The following is a 20190-nucleotide window of genomic DNA, read 5'->3' on the forward strand; positions in this document are numbered from 1 at the left end:
TTGCACATCCTGTAGCTCATGTTCATACACAAAATGGTTTAACAGAATCATTCATAAAACGTTTGCAGTTAATTGCTATTCCATTGCTTATAAAAGTTAAGCTTCCTACATTTACATGTAGATATTTTATTTTGCATGCAGCATCACTTATACGCATTAGGCCAGTAACTTATCATAAGTACACACCATAATAATTGGTTTATGGCCACGAGCCAGATATTTCCCATCTAAGAATTTTTTAATGTGCAGTATATCAATTGCTCCACCACAATGTACTAAGATGGGTCCTTAAAGAAGGTTAGAAATATATGCTAAATATCTTGAACCTCTAATGAGTAATGTATTTATTGCACGATTTGTTGAATGTCATTTTAATGAGACAAAATTTTCAACATTAGGGGGAGGAATTAAAAAGTTGGGAAAAGAAATTACATGGAATGCATCGTTATTATCTCATTTAGGTCCCCATATAGATCAAATTGAACCTGAAGTTTAGAAAATAATTCATTTGCTAATAGCAAATCAGTTATCAGATCCATTTATAAATGCTAAGAAAATGGCTGCAAATGCTCCATAAAATGCGATGAGTTGTCATTAATGAGTCAGGGACATGTCAAAAGCATGATAGACCATTCAAAGATAAAAATCCTTGAAAAAGAAATAGTCAATAAATGACTCAGTTAAGAATATGGATGTTCTAGAATAAATCCTAGATACGAGTACTCAGAAGGATATTGAAGTAAATGAGGATAACATTGAGATCTCAATAAACTATGGAACCATATAAGTTGACAATATTTTTGCATACAATGTTACTCACAATATTATTTATGAAAATGAGTATGAAAAATATCGACATAGAAAAGATTGACTTATGTGGAAAGAAGCAATCCAATATAAATAAACTCATTTTTTAAATTGTGAGGACTAGTAGTCTAGACATCAAAGAATGTCAAACATTGTGAATACTGTTGTTGTTGATGTCCTAAATCTCTTGGGTCCTGTAGTTTGTAATTGTAATGTACAAATAATTTATTTATTTAATAAAATATGAGGTATTTTATTCGACATTTAGTAGCATTAACCCACAAAACAAATAAACTAACATCCAGGGTTATCTTCTGTTGCTTAAATATGTATGTAGAGACATATATGTGGATCATGTGTAAGTGATAACCCAAATGGTCTATAGTAGGTGGATAAGGTTGGATACCTTATCTTGGTGACACTACAATTGTTGTAAATTCTATAAATGATCTGATCCTGATCATTCATGTAGACATATGTGACCGGGGGTGTTTTATGCAAAAGGGTTTGTATAAGATCAGATCAAGAAATGAATAGTCTTATTATATAACGCCCTTAATAATAGAGATGTAAATTTCACCAGGATGACCATAAATGACATGACCTGAATCCTGAGTGTGTTCAGAACTTTTGTCTATGAAGGCGGTCCTTTGATTTGCATGGGTGAGAGTGCCAGATCGCCGACTCAATATGAACCATTTTGGGGATTCATCTGATTAAGGAGCTGGGAACACAGCTACACAAGACGAAATTCACTCATTCCCTAATGTCGGGGTAAGTAGATAAATTGCTCCCTTAAAGTCTGAATCCAGGACTTGAACAATGTGACACCACACCCTCTCTTGGCTCGGGAGGGGTTTGGTCATAGTTGAACTATAACTTATTGTTCATTAGGGGGATCAATTGTACTTAAAGAGTTAGATGTAATGTAGGGGCAAACTGAAATTTTGGCCTAGTTGTATGATACACACCCCAAAAGTGCATTCTTTAGGATTAGATTTTTTTTAGTTTTATGCATAATATGAGATCTTTGATGCTTTTTATGTTTAATTATAGAAAATCGAGCAATTTGATCGAAACAAACATATTTTGAGGATTAATGACCAAAATACCCCAATAAGGTCAAAACTTTGACCTAAGGCGATGATTAAAGGGTGAAAAAGTGAAGTAAAGGGTGAAGACTAGAGCAAGGCAGCGTCAAGCGACCGTTGCAATGTTGCCCCCCCTAACGTTGCAAACTCGAGAGCATGAAATAGGGCAACATCGCAACACTACCTTGCAACATTGCGGTGCTACGATGGCTGAGGCGTATAAATTAACGCCAGCGTTGCAACACTAGTTCGCAGCGTTTTAATGCCTATAAATGCAGTGTTGAGTCGAACTAAGGAGAGAAGGCGATTTTAGGTCTGGTTTTGAGAGCTTCAATTGATATTGCGGCGAGGCCTCCTTGTGGAGTGTAATTTTGGACAGAGGTGGCATCTTGGAGCTTTAAAGGATCGAAGATTTGAAGAGTTCGTTGGGTTGCAATTCTGGATTCAAAGACGAGAGTCAAGAACATGGCTTGCATCTTCTTCCTTCTTTTATTTTCTGTTCCTTTGGTTTGGAAACTTCATGAATGGTCTATGTTTGTGTTGTAATCATGAGTGACTTATTTTTTATTCTAGGGTGTTGACCTAGTTTTATGGATTGCTCAAACTAAATTGGTTATTTCTTGGATTGGATTTCTGCATAATTATTTTAGCATGCTTGTTCTTAATACTTGCGAACAATTAGCCACTGTTTGAATGTTCTTTACTTAATGTCTTGCTTGAGAGAGAGGGTGTTGGGTTAGATCTAGCATGTTAAACTGTTAATCAAGTATGCATAAGAGTGATAGGAGATTAATAGAGATTGTTAATGGAGGAATTTAATGTTGTAACTAATCAAGTAATAGAAGAGATTCGGATCGATGGTTAGTTATTAGAAAAACTTAAGCTCGAGAGAGGATGCTTGGACATAAGACTCCTAGGTCTATAATTTGCATGAAATCAATCTAAAGTCAAAATAATTAATTTGGTTAATCCATTTAACGAAATCATACCCTATAACGTGTCTTTGTCTAGTATCTCCTCGGTGTTATCTTTTATTTGCTTTTTAGGAGTAGATTAATTAGATTCTCATCACAGTCTGGTCCCTTAAAATAAAATTAGAAGGATCTCTGAATAGCTAAAAGAGTCAAACCAATTTCCCAGAGGACGATACTCGGTCTTTTGGCCGTTTTACTACATTATAATTTGACACATATGCTTGCGCTTCATCAAGTTTTTGGCGCCATTGTCGGAGAATTGTGTTTTGATATCTTTTAATATTTAAGAGATTTGACTGATCTTAATTTAGGTTATAGATTATTTTTTTTCATTTTATTTTGTTTCAATTTTTTTATTTAAGTCTTCTCTTGTGTGATTTCTTGTGGTATTTACTTTATCATGCCTTATTATAATTTTGGGTGGCCTTATGGGTTTTACCAACCTAATTTAGGTCCAACACCACCACCAACACCAATGTTTTTCAACCCATCCTCATATACCATCAGTTATCCATCCCAGAAAGTATAGGAGTTTTTATATTTATCCAACCTCAGTAGAGGAGAAACTTTCTTTGAGGACCAATAAAGGAGTTTATGTTAGAGCCCTAATTTAGGTGGTTTTGTATGGAATAGAGGAGGAGGTTGGATAGCATAGTAGCCTAAGTGGTAGAGAATGAGACAGCCTTGAAACATTTAGGAGATCAACTTAGTCTAATGGTTAATGCATTTAGAGCCTTGTATGAGAAGAATATTTCCAATGCCACTGAGGTAGGGAGGTCAGTTATTGTAGATTCTAATGATGGAGATGAGTTGGAAGCATTAGAGTCATATCAAGAGTCGGTTCGTGAGATTGAGAGAGAAGATGTGCCTAATTTAGATAAGGAAGTTCAAGTGATTAAGGTTGAGGTTGTGGAACCTTATGTTCCATCACTTGAGAGTCCTCTTGCCATTGCTCTTCCTCTCTCATATTCTTATGAGCCTTGTCAGTTTGAGTCTTCTTTTAATTTTCAATCTTTTTATCTTCCATAAATTAAAAATATAGATAAGGAAGTTCATGTGATTAAGGTTGAGGTTGAGAAGCCTTATATTCCATCACTTGAGAGTCCTCTTGCCATTGATCTTTATCTCCCATATTCTTATGAGCCTTGTCAGTTTGGTCTGCTTTTAATTTTAATCTTTTTATCTTTCATAAATTAAAAATACCAAAAACAATTTTCTGCTTTCAGATACCCAGGAGAAGATGGAAAGCCTACAAAACTTTGTTGGTTATATTGATTCAAGCAAGAAGGGACCTGAAAAATGAGAGAATTTTTATGTATACCTTAACCGACAATCTCCTATGTCATCTAGCTTGGACGTTAAACTTAACGCTTCTTGGGAGGCAACCCAAGCTTTTATTTTTTTTAGCTATTTTAGTTTATTTTATTATGTTTATTTTTAGTTAAGCACTCATAGTTTAAACTCTTATATTTTTTTGGTTTATGTTTTATAGGAGCCCTCAAATAAAGCAGTGGTTTGCAAGCCTGACGCACATGGATTACTTCACTAATCAGGCCAGTTTCGCTCACTTCTTATGCCTTATTTTTTTGCATTGAAGACAATGCATGTTTCTAAGTTTGGGATAGGGGAAGTACTGCACACTTTTGCTTGTCATGTGTTCTTATTCTGCCATGCATGTTACTTAAAAAAAAAAATTGTCTTATGCATGGTAATTAACCAAATAATTTGAGTGGCTGAATTTTGAAGATTTTTTTTGTTTGAATTGAAAAGATGATCCCGTGCTTAAATTGTGAAATTTGTTGAGGATGTAGTGGTTATGATTGCCTATGGGTTATATAAATTTGCATGTTAGATTATTTGCTGTAGAAATGGGATGACATACTCCTGAATTAAATTATCTTTAAGTCCCTCTTTGAATCTCTCATAGCATGAGCACGTAGTCACTTTAACTTAGAAACTTTAACTAAAAGTATGATTGGGTTGAGAGTATTTGGTTGTCGCCTCGAAAGGTCCCACCGGTTAGAGGGTTGATGTGCATGATGGTTTGTAATGTTAGACTAAGTGGAAAAGAAAAGCATATTATGATTGTCTTTGAAAAAATAGAGTGTATAATTATGCGCTTAAAAGAAGTATCTTTCTATTGTTTAAACTTGTAATGTGTATGCATGGATGGGGTAAAAAGAGCTACCTTTGCTGTGATCAGTTAGGATACTTGGGAATTGACTAGGTATGATTCCCTGCAATGGATGTGTGAAAGCTAGTGTCCCTAGGTAAAATGATACAAGTTTAGGACCATTTTGTTGTTAAGAAGAAAAATAAATAAAAATTAAATAAAAAACAAGCACCTTAGTGGATATATTACACTCTTGAAATGTGTGGATGCTTGATGATTGATGCATGATCCAGAGTAGGAAAAAATTGGAGAAGCTCTATTGAACCTAACTTTAGATCTTGTGTTTTTAATCAAATGTGACTTGCACATACACATGTGGGAGATGATGAGATTTGGCCTTGAAATCTTCTAATGTTGGGATATGTTTGAAAGTTTTTGCTAATGGATCTAATATGTTTATTCTAAATGATGAGATTTTGCGTCATTTACATGCTTGTGTGAATTTCTTTATACTCTTGTTCTTTCTTTGCTCGGGACTAGCAAAGTTCTAAGTTTGGGGTGGTGATATGCACTCCAAAAGTGTGTTCTTTGGGCTTAAAATTTTGTTAGTTTTATGCTTAATATGAGATATTTGATGCTTTTTATGTTTAATTGTAGAAAATCGAGAAATTGGATCGAAACAAGCATTTTTTTAGGATTAATGACCAAAATACCCCAAGAAGGTCAAAACTTTGACCTAAGGTGATGATCAAAGGGTGAAAAAGTGAAGAAAGTGGTGAAGATTGGAGGTAGGGTAGCGTTAAGCGAGCGTTGCAATGTTGCCTCCCCAACGTTGCAGACCTGAAAGCATGAAACAGGGGAGCATTGCAACCCTGCCTTGCAGCGTTGCAATGCTACAATGGCTAAGGCGTATAAATTAATGTCATCATTACCACACTAGTTCGCAGTGTTGCAACGCTGCGACTAATGCCTATAAATGCAATGTTGCGCCGAACTGAGAAGAGGAGGCAATTTTATATCTTATTTTGAGAGCTTCAATTGATATTGCGGCAAGGCCTCCCTATGGAGTGTAATTCTGGATAGAGGTAGCATCTCAAAGCTTCAAATGATCGAAGATTTGAAGAGTTCGTTGGGTTGCGATTCTGGATTTGAGGACGAGAGTCAAGAACACGACTTCATCTTCTTCCCTTCTTTATTTTTTGTTCCTTTGGTTTAGAAACTTCATGAATGGTCTATGTTTGTGTTGTAACCATGAGTGACTGATTTGTATTTCTAGGGTGTTGATCTAGTTTTATGGATTGCTCAAACTAAATTGGTTATTTTTTAGATTGGATTTCTACATAATTATTTTAGCATGCTTGTTCTTAATGCTTACGAAAAATTGGCCATTGTTGGAATGTTCTTTACTTGATGTATTGCTCGAGAGAGGGTGTTGGGTTAGATCTAGCATGTTAAACTGTTAATCAAGTATGAACGAAAGTGATAGGAGATTAATAGAGATTGTAGATAGAGGAACTTAATGCTGTAACTAATCAAGTGATAGAAGAGATTTGGGTCGATAGTTAGTTATTAGAAAAGGTTGAGCTCGAGAGAGGGTACCTGGACATAAGAATCCTAAGTCTATAATTTGCATGAAATCAATCTAAGTTCGAAATAATTAATTTGGTTAATCCATTTAACGAAATCATACCCTAGAACGTGTCTTTGTCTAGTTTCGCCCAAGTGTTAACTTTTATTTGCTTTTTAGGAGTAGATTAATTAGATTCTCATCATATTCCGGTCCCCTAAATAAAATTAGAAGGATCTATGAATAGCTAAAAGAGTCAAACAAGTTTTCCAGAGGACGATACTCGGTCTCTTGGCCGTTTTACTATATTATAATTTGACGCGTGCGCTTGCGCTCCATCATTGTGTTTATGAACAAATTGTGAAGAATCATCGCACTGTTGACTGGTTATATCCAATGGACAAAAAAATATATCTGTAGTGTGAAGAGTGCAGTTGTCGGTCTTTAGTGGAATGACCAGCAGTTAATGGATGTTGAGTAATTTAATTAAAGGAGTTTAATTAATTATTCAAGTACTATTGGAGCTTCAATCTACAGGTCTATAAGGTACCCTCTGTAGCTCAACTGGGATTATTGAGAACACTGGGATTATTGAGAATTAATTTTGGATTAATTTGAATTGTTCAAATTAATTATATGTGATATAATTAATTTGAATTAATTTAATGTTTTTGATACATTATGATATAAACTTTAATTTGAGGGGAATTAAATATTTGAATATGATACAAATACTAATTATATGGATTGGATTCATATAATTAAATTTAATATAAATCAAAATGCCATGATTGAATGAGAGAATTCAAACTATAGATTATATTATATTTGATACAATGTAAAAACTATAAGTTATGTATTATATTCGATATAACATAATAGTTTAATATATATTATATGATAAGTTCGTTATCATAATATATATTATATTCGATATAAATACTGTGTTTCTCTGTATTAAATTCTGTGAAATTGAATCTGGAACACAACCCGCTCTTCCGCATCGAACCTCACAGTCCTTTAAATTGGTATCAGAACGACATTCTTGGTCCCAATTTAAATTTTTTCTAGAATTAAAATTTTTTTAATGGTAGATTGCATTACTGTACTACGTTTCATGTTGATGAATGTATTGTTTTGCAATTATGGATGTTTAAAAAATTTAGCTGTGTAGAATTTATTGCTTTATTTTACAAATTGGTTTGTTAGGGCCCGTTGTTCTGGGCATTACTATGCAATCAAGTCTGTATATTTATTGTCAGTGTCATTCGTGGCTTTTTCAACGACTTTATTGAGAAAGTGAGGCCCAAATCAGAGCAAATTCGATGGAGATCGCAACTGTACAGTAGCATGCACTGTTGTGCCTAGCATTGCAACCCTGCGAGAAGGCAAATGGAAGGATTTTTTTCGTAGAATTGTAACGCTAGGTCACAACTTTGAACCACTCCGAGACGAAAAAAGGATGCGGTTCGTTTCGTGGTTCGGACTGTTCATGTCCGGTTCGCTTGGTTCGAGTGGTTCGTAGCTTGGTTCAAGTTTTTGGTCCGGTTCAGTAGTTTTTTTGTTATAATAGTTAGTTTTTAATTAATTAAATTAATATAAATGTTTTGTTAATTTAATTAATTATTTAGGAGTTCAATTCAGGTCCATATATTGTTCTCTAAATTGTGCATTTGATGTATAATTTATTTTTATTTAATATATGTCATAATCTGCTATATAAAGAATCTCACAATAGGTTATGTATTTAATCATGCATCATAAATATTATAAATGTTATAATATAGTTGCATGATTTAATTTTATAGCATGTTCATGTATCATATAATATAAATGTTATAATATATATTTGCATGCATTAATGACATAATCATGCATCATTATATTATAATTATTATGATATATAGTTAGCTTGTTTGGATGAATGTCGTTATAAATTTCATTACTTTATTATATAAATGTTATGTATGTTGAGTAATGAAATGGAATTGTATGAAGCTTGTCAATTACTTTAGGTAATTTTATAATTATTATAATTTTTCCTAAGTATGATTTGAAATTCAATGTATGATTTTAATTTGTTTTATTTATTTTATAATTGTTATAATTAAATGAAATTAGAAATTAAAATCAATAATTCAGAAATGCATGCAAAATTAGGTTAAAATCATTTTTTAAAAATAGTTTAAAATATAAATAAAATAGACCTAAGATCACAATATTTCTAATATGATTAGAAAATTAGTTTAATCTTTTTAATCAATTTAATATGATTAAATTAATTTTAATAAAAGATTAAAATTGTAGTAATTGTTTGTATAAGGGACCTTTGTCTAAGGCTACTTCTATCTAGGCTGGGGTATTTAAGTTGATGGAAACGGAATACCCCTACCTGGGAACTGACTTGAAAGGTGAATTTAGATTTGTTACAAACATACAATTTTTTATTAAAGTTTGTTAAAATGTTTAATGAACATTAATAAAAAAAAAAATTGTTTAACTATCCAAAGTAAATGTTACTTTTGGGCAAACCTAAACAATCACTTAGTAAAATAAATACCTGTATTTTTCTAAGTTAAGTTAACCCTAAATAAAATACTCAGTGGGGGAAAATGAGATATATGATACTTCATTTTTTCTTTTCACGATTCTCTCTCATAGTTCACACTATGAGACCTACACTCGGCCTCAAGGCATCTTTATTTGTGTCCCCTATGGGTGGTGTTTGTATAGGTCAATACTAAGGTGAATGGAGAGGATGTTTATAGTAAGTGGGAGCAAGACGTGTGTCAACATATCCCATGGTCTCTTTCATTAGTTTGTAGTAAATTTTCATGCTCGGTCTCGAGGCATCTTTTCTTGTGTCCTTCTACGTATGAAATTTGCATGACTCTTTACTCAAACTCCAGAAATGAATAGGGTTGCTTTAGTGTTTTTCCCAATTATTTTTTCATACGGTTGCCTCATCGGGGTGGAACTTTAGAATCTAAAATGAGGGGTTACACTTACAAGAAAATGTTTAGTTAACATTATGGACTAAACAATGATGACGAGTATTTACATGAATAAAGAGTTGTTCTGTATATTAGTTGAAATCGTCTCATTTCAGTGAAAGGGTACCTGATCACCCTATAGTGACTTTTACCATACCTCACTGAAACATCATTGCAAAATATATGTCACAAAGAGTGCATTAAATTATTTTGCCAAACTTCGTTGGTTTTTTGAAAATGGGCAATGCATGGATTACTAATATAAATAAATTGTATGTTTAAGCAATTTTCAATATGACTTCCGCAACTTTAAATATGCTCGCCATAGACAAATTAATTGGCAATAATTACATCACTTGGAAAAACACAATCAACATAATTTTGATCATCGATGACTTATGATTTGTCCACTGGAGGAATGTCCTTCAGTCCCAGCTTAAAATGCCACTCAAAACTTTTTGGAGGCATATGAGCATTGGGTATGGCAAATGAAAAGGCCTGGGCATATATCTTGGCATGCTTTTCTGAAGTCTTGGCCAAGAAGCATGAGTTCATGCCTATGCTCACTGCCCGTGAGATCATGAAGTCGCTGTGAGGAATGTTTGGACAACCATCTACTCAACTCAGGTACGACACTCTTAAATTCATCTTCAATGCCCATATGCAAGAAGAGACATTTGTTTGAGAACACATTCTCAACATGACGGTTCACTTTAATGTGGCTTTTATCATGTGTCATGCTCTAATTTTCCAAAGTGTTGTCTTGTCTCAATATTACATATTATTAATTTTCATGTAATCCACCTCATACTTGCCAAATTGCTGGCATTTGGTGGATTTTGGAAGACATACATATTGGGTAAATTCCATGAAAATTGGAGAAAATAGAGAATTTATAGAAATTTTTTATTTTATATTTTACTAATTTATTTTATTTTGTTAATTATTATATTATGTTTAATTTATTTTAGTATTATATTATATTATATTTATTTTAATATTATATTTGAGTGGTATTCGTGTTCTCTTGGGCGCTTCAAGTTCAGAACAAAATTAATATTAAAAAAAAGAAGAAATAATTTTTTTCCAATTTTATTTTGTCTCCAAAACTTATTTTAGTTGAGGAAAAAAATGCAGTTTAATAAACACACGTTGAAGTTATCAAGAGAGCAATGATGGACACGAAAGTCAGTGACTGAATCCCCCATTCCTTAACCTTCCTTCTTCGCTCCCCTGTCTTCTTCAAATTATTTGGCACCATTAATTTTTCTTCAGTTTCCCCTTATAAATAATCATATTCATAGCTTTTTCTTCAAGATTACGTGAACCCTTGATTCAAGCCAGCCTCCACAAATCTCTCTTTTCCAATTCCTTCTCTTTTCTTCTTTCTTTCAACCCTTTCTTACACCCTTCAATCAACTAACCTACTACTCGATTTCTTCGATTATGGCTTCCCTTAACTCAATTTCCCCTTCTCAATCTCTTTTCAACAAAACCCTTTTCATAATTCCTAATTCTTTTTCGAACCCCAATTTGGATTCCTGTTTCTTATCCAACAAAAGGGTTTCTATTTCCCTTCGATTTCAGAAGAACCCTGTTGGGATTTCAACTGGTCGAATGAAGAATGTGCCGTTCGTTTCAGCTACTACGGCTGAGAAGCCGAAGAAGCGATACCCTGGTGAATCAAAAGGGTTTGTTGAGGAGATGAGGTTTGTGGCTATGAAATTGCACACTAGGGATCAAGCTAAAGAGGGTGAGAAAGTTACTAAAGAGCCCCAAGAAGGGCCTGTTTCTAAATGGGAACCGACTGTTGAAGGGTATTTGAAGTTTCTTGTGGATAGCAAACTTGTTTATGATACACTGGATAGAATCATTGCCAAGGCTGTGTTTCCTTCCTGTAAGTTGTTTTGCTGATTTCCTGATTTTTTGAATTTTTTTCTTCCTGATTTATTGGATTCACTCTGGCTGTTGTAAATGTTGTTCCAGTTTTTAGTTCGTATGCTTATGCTTTTGTTTATTCAGCGTGTTCATGTGCTGTTACTGTTTTCTGATAACGTGTTTGAATATCTTATTATGAAATTTTAGTTTGGACTTCTGGGGGTTACAGTGTATTTGATTTTGCTATATGAGTTTTTTTCTTTTTTTGAATTGGTGCACTGTTGTCTCATTGAAAAAAGAGAAAAGAAAAGAAAAAGATGTGCACTATTTTGAAGTTAATTTGTTTTTCTTCGAAGATGAAAAAAACTTCCAATAGCTTTGTGGACTCCTGATTCCCCTAACCGGCCTTCTCTTCCATGAAAAATCACGTCTTGCATTGATTATGCTAGCGTTGAGCAAGAGGGTTGGGGGTGTTAATGATGGTTTAGTTGAAAGATTACGGGGGACAATAGAAAGCTCTATGACTTACAATTGCGATTAACCGAATTAATTATGAGTTTATCACTGCATAGTTGTCTGAATGTTCTTTCCTACTAGTCCTTTGCATATATGGATCTGCACCAATTAATCTTCTCTTCAGTTTGTAATCCTTTGAACACCAAGACCGTAACTGGTTTTTGATTACTGACATTGAGAGTCGTTCCAAGTTTGGATAAAGTAAGTGACATTGTCGCATCCGCTCTCTCTCGCATTTCCTTTATATGTAGAAAATCCTCTGTCATGCATACTGGCTGCTACTCAAATTATGTTAAAGGTTGTACTGTCAGAAGATCTAGGTAATAAGACATACTCTTTTTTCCATGATATAGGTGGGCAGAGAATTATAATTTATTGTTATATTGTTATAGTTAGATTTGCTTGATTTGAAGGCTTGTTTAAATTGGGTTCAGTATCTTTATGAAGATTAAGATTTGTGCATCGTTCTTCTTCTAGTTCACACATAACTATCATAGGAAAGCTAATTTTACGAAATTGATTATGTCTTTTGTATGTGGTAATAGATGCAGAGTTCAGTAACACAGGATTGGAAAGGTCTGAACCATTGGCAAAAGATTTGGAGTGGTTCAAAGAGCAAGGCTATGTCATTCCAGAACCTTCTTCTCCTGGAGTCACCTATGCTCGTTATCTTGAAGAGCTATCAGAAAAGGATCCTCAAGCATTTATTTGCCATTTCTATAATATATACTTTGCCCACACTGCTGGTGGTCGGATGATTGGGCGAAAGGTAAACAAACATTTTCTTTAAAAACTCTTTCTGAGCTTTGTATTTATATGTATGTGAAATCACCATATGTTCGTTTTCATTCTTTCTGTTATGTAATTGGTTTTGAGTTGACCGCCATAACTTGATTGTAAAAGACAAAGGGTATGAAATTTTAGTCATGGTGGCCACGTACATAAATAAGTAACAGATAATCTATCATAAAAGACTTGAAGGTATTTTGTTTGAGCATCAATCGACTGGCTTTTGTTACTTGTTCTAAAGTTGCAATGAACTTGTGTCAAAATGTTATATTAGTTGGAATTTCATCTTGTCATGTAGATAACTATCGTATAATCTACTTAGATGTAACCGTTGCCCTGTCTTCATGCTGTGTTAGTTCTTCCCTTGCAACTATCGATTGACTTTGTCGTCCCACTTTTACATTCATCTACTTCAGGTAGCAGAAAAGATACTCGACAACAAGGAGTTAGAATTTTATAAATGGGATGGTGACCTTTCCGAAATGTTGCAGAATGTAAGGGAGAAGCTGAACAAAGTCGCCGAAGTAAGTCACTCCCTTTCTTCCTATAGGTGTCAATTTTCTCCTCTTCCGTTTCATTGATTCTTTTTCATTGAATTCCAAGAGTGTCTTTTTTTGTATTTCTGTTATACTGAACCATTTTTTTTTGGATAAAACTGTACTCATCACGATGTTGGTTGCCACGTTTGTATACCAGAGCTGGAGTAGGGAGGAGAAGAACCATTGCCTGGAGGAAACTGAGAAATCCTTTAAGCACTCGGGAGAAATTCTCCGTTTGATATTGTCGTGATGACAATAATGGCAACGACAACAACAAACATACTATGATGCTTGGTTGTCTTATGATAATAGTTATGTTATTTTTCTTTTGTACAGCTCTAATGGGTTATGCCCACCATCTCTGTCAAGGCTTAAATTCTTAGATTCCCTTGTTGGAACTTCAACTCTTATTTAAGGAACAAAGTATCCGTTTGTAAACTCTTGAAAGTTATATCCTGAAAGGGATATTCAAGTGTATTTTACAGGAATCAATTTGCCTATTATTTTACTACAAGAAATGTTATGTTTATTTTTTGTTGAACCAAAGAGGGGAGAGGAGAATTGATTGACGGTTTAGTAAACTTAAGGGTATTAAAAAAATGTTTGTCACTCGAGAGAGTTACACAAATATGAAACAATTCGAGATGCAAGTATTTTTCATAAGGAAAATAATTGTAAAAAATGTGTTTTTAAGGCTAAGCATCTGGGGCTTCTTTATGTTGACATTGAATGTTATCAAGTTTTTTCCAAGCAAACTTTTAAAATCCCTAACTGAAGTTTAATGAGACATTCGGAACAAATCCATAACTGAAATTTAATGAGACATTTGGATAAAAGGTGTATGTCTCGTTTGATAATCATTTCATTTTTAGCTTTCATTTTTTATAACTAAGCTTATATTACTTCTACATCCAAGTTCTTTCATTTGTGATCTACTTTTTACCTTTAAAAAATCAAATCCAAATTTAAAAACTAAAAAAATATAACTTTTAAAAACTTGTTTTCGTTTTTTTGAATTTGATAAAGAATTCAATCATGGTACTGAAAATCAAATAAAAAATGTGGAGGGAATAAATTTAAGTTTTTTTTAAAAAAAATATGTTTAAACAAAAAAAAAATATAGAAAACATCATCTCTTTCGGTTGCGTGTAGAATTATGCAATAAAGTATACATCCTTATCATCAACTACTACATTGGGTCGTCCTTATCATCAACTACAACATTGGGTCGTGGGTTGTTTTCGTTCATCTTCTTGCTATTGTATCTGCCAAATTTTGTCAGTTCCCATTAGGAATCATTCTTATATATATACTTCTTTTCTTGCCCTTTTCATTATATATATATATATATGTTTTTGAAGTAAAAGCTGGAGATTTAATTGGGAAATGGAAGTGACAAATAGAATTGTGGTAACAAGAAAAGAGATCGATGAATTCCCAGTTGAATCAGATTTTGAGGTGAGATGTGAAGATGTTGTCGTGTCGGTGAAATCAGGATGTGATGACATTATCGTTAAAAACATTTATGTTTCGATTGATCCATATCAAATCAACCGTATGAAGAGCTTTAGCTCTTCCCACAAAACTTCTTCTTTTGCAGCTCCCATCATCCCTACCCAGGTAATTCAATTCTCTCTCTCTCTCTCTATGTCATTCTTTTACACTTTATTACATTTTTTTTTATTTTGAAATATGGGAAGTAATAACATTTGATCTGCGACCTCATCTTCAATTTTAGTGTAGAATGTAAAAAGTAATTTAATCTCTTACCAAGGTTTAAAATATCGCATCGAGATGTTAATTTTAAGAAAATTATGATGAAAATATCGATAAAATGTTGATATCGATGGATATTGTTTAAAAAATTTTAAAAACAAAAAATAAATTTAAATAAGTAAGGTATCATTTCGTTTTTTGTTTTTTTTTTTTAAAAAAAATTAAATCTATTTTCTCCTATTTTTTACATTGATTTGCGTCTTTTTTTAATTACAATAATTGAATTTTTAGTCGAATTCTAAAAATAAAAACAACTTTTAGATAGTTACTTTTTTTAGTTTTCAAGATTTGGCTTGTTTTTTAAACTATTGATAAAATGTAGATAACAAAATCAGATATTTAGAGGTGGAAATAATATCAATATATTTAATTTTAAAAAACAAAAATAAAAAACAAAATAGTTACTGAACGAGACCTAAATAAATCATTTATGATTCTTAAACTAGTTAGTTTGTACATTATTTATATTATATTTACATTTAGTTACAATTTACATCCTCTCATGTCGATATAGAATAAGGTTGTTGGTTAATCATTAATAAAAAAATCGTAAAAAAAAATACTTTCAAGTTTCCATTTTTTAAAATTAGCACACTTTTGAAAACTTGTTAGACTAGTTTTTCTCGATCCATCTTGGACAAGATCAAATGTTAAGATTTAGTTAAAAAAAATCAATTTTTTCTAATCTACCGATTTTGGGCCTTCTTCGTGAAACCTCAGGCAATATTAACATCAGGATTCTACTAATTTTTCCAAACATTATATAATCTTTTCCAAATCTTATATCTTTTAAAAAATTTTCCAAATTCGATTATTTTTACCTAATCTTATATCAAATTTTTATGTATTTTTCAAATCAACCTTAATTTTTGTTTCTAGAGTAATATGAATTTTCAAATTTACAAATGAATTTACCAATTATGATTTTTTTAGATGGATCTCAAATGCATTATGATTTTAAAATTTTGTAAAAAAATCAAATTTTGCAAATAAAAAATTAAGATTTGGGAAAATAAAGAATCCTGGGGTTAATCGGCCGAGATTTCATTGACCAAATATATAAAATCTCGGTGTTAATTTGTCTTGGGATACACCAAGATTTTTTATATCTCCCAAATTTTACTTAATTTTCGGCAATATTTAATCTTCGGGTTGAAAAATTTGAAAAATTAGGTAAGATTTGATATAAAATTTTGAAAATATTACATAATATTCAAAAAACTTGATAGAATCTTGGTATTAACGGCCCAAGATTTCACTGAGAAAATCCAAAACAATCGGAGAAAATCCAAAACAATCGAAGAAAATTTTGGTGGTCGATCTCGAACGAGATGAACGGAGAAAAACTACTCAAACGAATTTTAAAAAAATGTGCTAGTTTTGAAAAATAAAAACTTGAGGAGGCTATTTTTGATAATTTTTCATTAATTTATCATGCAATAATCAAACTCGATGTGGTTAATTGAGAGAGTAAACCTGAGTATAGATTAGACTTATCTATAAAACACCAATTACCATTCTAAAATTAGCAGAAGTTAAATTAAAAGTAAAAAGATCCATTAAATACAAAACTAAGTGTTTAGGTACTCCTTAACATTGAAAAATAAATATGAAAATTACGCATCAACTAATTATATTTGTGGTTAGTCGAAGAAATTATTCAATGAAATTGCCATAATTTGATTGGTTCGTTTTTTACCTAACAAAATGTATGAGAGAAAAGTACTTTTATTTCTGTCCAATAGCGTCTTTTTTTAGAAAAATAAAATTTATATCCAATTTACTGAGACACATACAAAATTTGTAATATTAGCTACATTATTGTACTGACTTTATTGAATAATTTATCAGTAAATTATTTTGTTGATGAGAATCTGGTTTGAACCACCTAAGTTGTTTAGGTTCGTCTTTACGTTATTTACATTTATGACCCTAGAGTTTGGAGATGTGCACGGCATAAATTCTCTAACCTTAGAAGTACCTTAATTCGGTAATTTGTATTATTCTGTTAATGAATCACGTAAACTTCTATATTAGATCTCTTTTGTTTTATGTTTTCTATTTATTTTTTATTGGAGATTCTTAGCCTATTTGAGTTGAGAAATGTTTCTGGTTTTTCTGTGACACAGCCCATCGATGCTTTCGGAATGGGAGAAGTATTGGCCTCAGGGAACCCTGATTTTAAGGAGGGGGACTTGGTGATAGGGCTTATACATTGGGCTGAATACAGCATAGTCAAAGCTCAAACCAACCTGCTTAGAAAATTGGACACTCTGGAATTTCCATTGACTCACCACATTGGAATTTTGGGTAATTAATTTTTTTTTTCAATTCAAAACCAAACATTCATCGTCACGAGATCTATAATTTGAATCATCCTACGAAAAAAAACTAATACTAATTTAATTTGATTTCTTTTGGTTTTGATTAGGATTTAGTGGGTTGACAGCATATGCTGGTTTGTTCGAAGTAGCAAAGATTAAGGAAGGGGAGACAGTATTTGTGTCTGCTGCTTCTGGCTCTGTTGGGAGTTTGGTTGGACAGTTAGCAAAGTTGCATGGCTGCTATGTTGTTGGTTGTGCTGGTTCTGATCAAAAGGTTTTTCCTAACAACTCTAATATATTACATGTGTTGTTAATTTTCTATTTTATCATTCAGTTGTTTGCATTTTTTTTTTTTAAGAAGTCAACGTACAATTTTTGAACAATGATTACTTTCTTATTTATTAAAGAAAAATAAAATGTGTTATAAAAAATTAATTAAACAATTAGATATGTCATTCAGAAATTTGAAAAGTTATTTTAAATGATTTGATTGATTAATTCTTCAATCCTTATGAACTCGTTTTTAAATAAGGATTTACGTTAATTTGATTAAAAAAAATAAGGATAAAAGAGCGGATTTTTATGAGTGTAAAAAACTAGGGAAAAATTTGTAATCTTTTAACCAAAGATAAAGATCTAACTATTTAAGACCACACTCCACACTAAGTAGAGAGATCACTAATTTTCTATTATTTTAAGCCTTTTTGGCATCTTTCTATTAAAAAAATTGTAAAAAATGGATATAAATTATATGAGGTTAGAAAATTGTATACAAAGTTGACCCTGAGAAAAGATATTATACTGCATTTGAAATTTAAAATGTCGATGTTAATAGAAATGTCAAGGTCTCAATTTTTTATAAATACCGATAAATATATCAATAAAATATTGATGTAAAGGATATTTCTAAAAAAAAAATTATATAAATGAAAAAACAAAAAAATATATTTTAACTAGTAAATAGATATTCTAGGTTTTCTAAAACAAGTTAAAAGATTTATTATTTATATTATATTTACATTATTATTATTTTTATTTATTTATTTTTTTTGTGTTCAATATTTTTTTTAACTATATAATATAAATGTCGATTCACCTCTTATATTGTTATCAAATTCATAAAAAAGTAAAAAAAGATGAAAATGTTTTAATACATGCATGTATCTAATAGTTGACAAGGTGAGTCACATTGGGATGAATAATCATCTTTATAAAAAAATTTGTGAAAATGATATACATGTGTTTATTTATAATTGACTTGAGTCTCTCTGTCTAATTAACATTGACTTGTAGGTGGCTTTGCTTAAAGAGAAGCTTGGATTTGATGATGCATTCAATTATAAGCAAGAAAAGGATTTGACATCAACCTTAGAGAGGTGAGAATTATTCAAATAAAATAAACTTCATTTCGCAATTGTTTACACATTTGCTAATTATTAAAAGCTAAAACCATAACTATTTGGTTTTGGAAAATTAAGTTTATAAATATTACTTTTATTATTTTGTTATCAATTTTACTCACGTTTTTAAAAAACCAAGTTAATTTTGGAAAAGAAAATTCAAAAACTTTTTTTTATTTAAAGAAATTGATTGAAAATTTAACTATTTCCTAGGCTACGTGAACACTATAATAAAAAATGGAGAATGAAGGCCATAGTTGACAACTTTTTTATTTTATTTTGTTGGTTTTTGAAAATTAAGTTATTTTCCTCTCTATTTCTTACCATGATTTGCAACTTTCTTAGGTATACTAATCAAATTCTTAGCCGAATTCTAAAAGCAAAAATAACTGTTTAACGACTCCATATTTTAGATATCAAATTTTGATTTGATTTTCAAAATCGTCGGTAAAAAAGTAGATAACAAAACGTAATGTAGAGGTGTAAAACATTTATAGGCTTAATTTTAAAAAAGTCAAAGGAATGGTAAGAATTTAAACTTTGAGTTAATCTAAATATATGTAGGTACTTCCCAGATGGGATTGATGTTTATTTTGACAATGTGGGAGCTGAAATGCTAGAAGCAGCCATAGCCAACATGAAGTCATTTGGAAGAGTGGCTCTTTGTGGTGTTATTTCTGAATACACCAATTCCAAAAGGGCTGTACCAAGCATGCTTGATTTGGTCTACAAAAGAATCAAAGTCCAAGGCTTTTTAACTGGAGATTTTTTAAATGTGTATCCAGATTTCATCTCTAAAGTTTCTCATTACATTCATTCTGGCAAGATTGAGATACTTGAAGACATATCAGTTGGGGTTGAGTCTATTCCTTCTGCTTTCATTGGGCTGTTTAAAGGTGATAATATTGGAAAGAAAATGGTCAAACTTGTAGAGTGATCAAGAGTTCACAAAAGAAGAAAGGGTAAAGGAATTGGTTTGCAATAGTTTTCTTTTTATTATTATGTGTTAGTTCTCTTCTCTTTTTTGATGTTTGTAATCAAAGCAATGATCAACCTGCTGGTTTGGTTTTATTGGAAGCATATCAATAAAAATGTTGCCTAATTTCTTAGAAAAGGTTATTTTTGCTATGGATTTTCTCTCATCAAGACGTTCATCTAAACTAGGGTTTGTTTGGTTCAATTTGAAAAAAAACCATTTTGAAAAAAGTTGGAATATATTTGACAATTACTCAAAATAACTTAAATTAGTTTATAAAATAAATTGGTTTGAGAGAAATACTTGAAATCAACTTTTAGGAAAATGTTTTTTAAATTATTCAATGTTTGATAGTCGTCCTTTATACTAATTTGATATGAATAGATTCACTCTAGTATATAGCAAACCAAACAAACTTATATATATATAAAAATATTTTAGAGAAAG

At 31.6% G+C, this 20190-nt stretch overlaps 2 protein-coding genes across 2 annotated transcripts; both read left to right on the forward strand.

Annotated features, from left to right (window-relative positions):
- Window positions 1–10553: 10553 nt before the first annotated feature.
- Window positions 10554–13785, forward strand: LOC120072210 (heme oxygenase 1, chloroplastic-like). Its single transcript, XM_039024622.2, has 4 exons — window positions 10554–11442; window positions 12485–12708; window positions 13145–13252; window positions 13425–13785. Exons 1-4 carry the CDS (start codon window positions 10992–10994, stop codon window positions 13515–13517), a joined length of 876 nt encoding a protein of 291 aa, XP_038880550.1. The 5' UTR covers window positions 10554–10991; the 3' UTR covers window positions 13518–13785.
- A 673-nt stretch (window positions 13786–14458) lies between these two features.
- Window positions 14459–19881, forward strand: LOC120071601 (NADPH-dependent oxidoreductase 2-alkenal reductase-like). Its single transcript, XM_039023946.2, has 5 exons — window positions 14459–14887; window positions 17173–17353; window positions 17475–17641; window positions 18661–18743; window positions 19332–19881. Exons 1-5 carry the CDS (start codon window positions 14654–14656, stop codon window positions 19702–19704), a joined length of 1038 nt encoding a protein of 345 aa, XP_038879874.1. The 5' UTR covers window positions 14459–14653; the 3' UTR covers window positions 19705–19881.
- Window positions 19882–20190: the final 309 nt, after the last annotated feature.

Source organism: Benincasa hispida, chromosome 2, assembly GCF_027475165.1.
Source record: "Benincasa hispida cultivar pf3 chromosome 2, pf3_genome.v1.1, whole genome shotgun sequence".
Lineage (NCBI taxonomy): Eukaryota > Viridiplantae > Streptophyta > Magnoliopsida > Cucurbitales > Cucurbitaceae > Benincasa > Benincasa hispida.

Bases quoted from the DNA above. Each gene is read 5' to 3' on its own strand.
- LOC120072210 (XM_039024622.2), top strand. From the start codon at position 10,992: ATGGCTTCCCTTAACTCAATTTCCCCTTCTCAATCTCTTTTCAACAAA. The intron at 11,443-12,484 runs GTAAGTTGTTTT...ATGTGGTAATAG, and splicing joins CAAGGCTGTGTTTCCTTCCT to ATGCAGAGTTCAGTAACACA. The intron at 13,253-13,424 runs GTAAGTCACTCC...TTTGTATACCAG, and splicing joins AGCTGAACAAAGTCGCCGAA to AGCTGGAGTAGGGAGGAGAA.
- LOC120071601 (XM_039023946.2), top strand. From the start codon at position 14,654: ATGGAAGTGACAAATAGAATTGTGGTAACAAGAAAAGAGATCGATGAA. The intron at 17,642-18,660 runs GTTTTTCCTAAC...ATTGACTTGTAG, and splicing joins GTGCTGGTTCTGATCAAAAG to GTGGCTTTGCTTAAAGAGAA. The intron at 18,744-19,331 runs GTGAGAATTATT...AAATATATGTAG, and splicing joins TTGACATCAACCTTAGAGAG to GTACTTCCCAGATGGGATTG.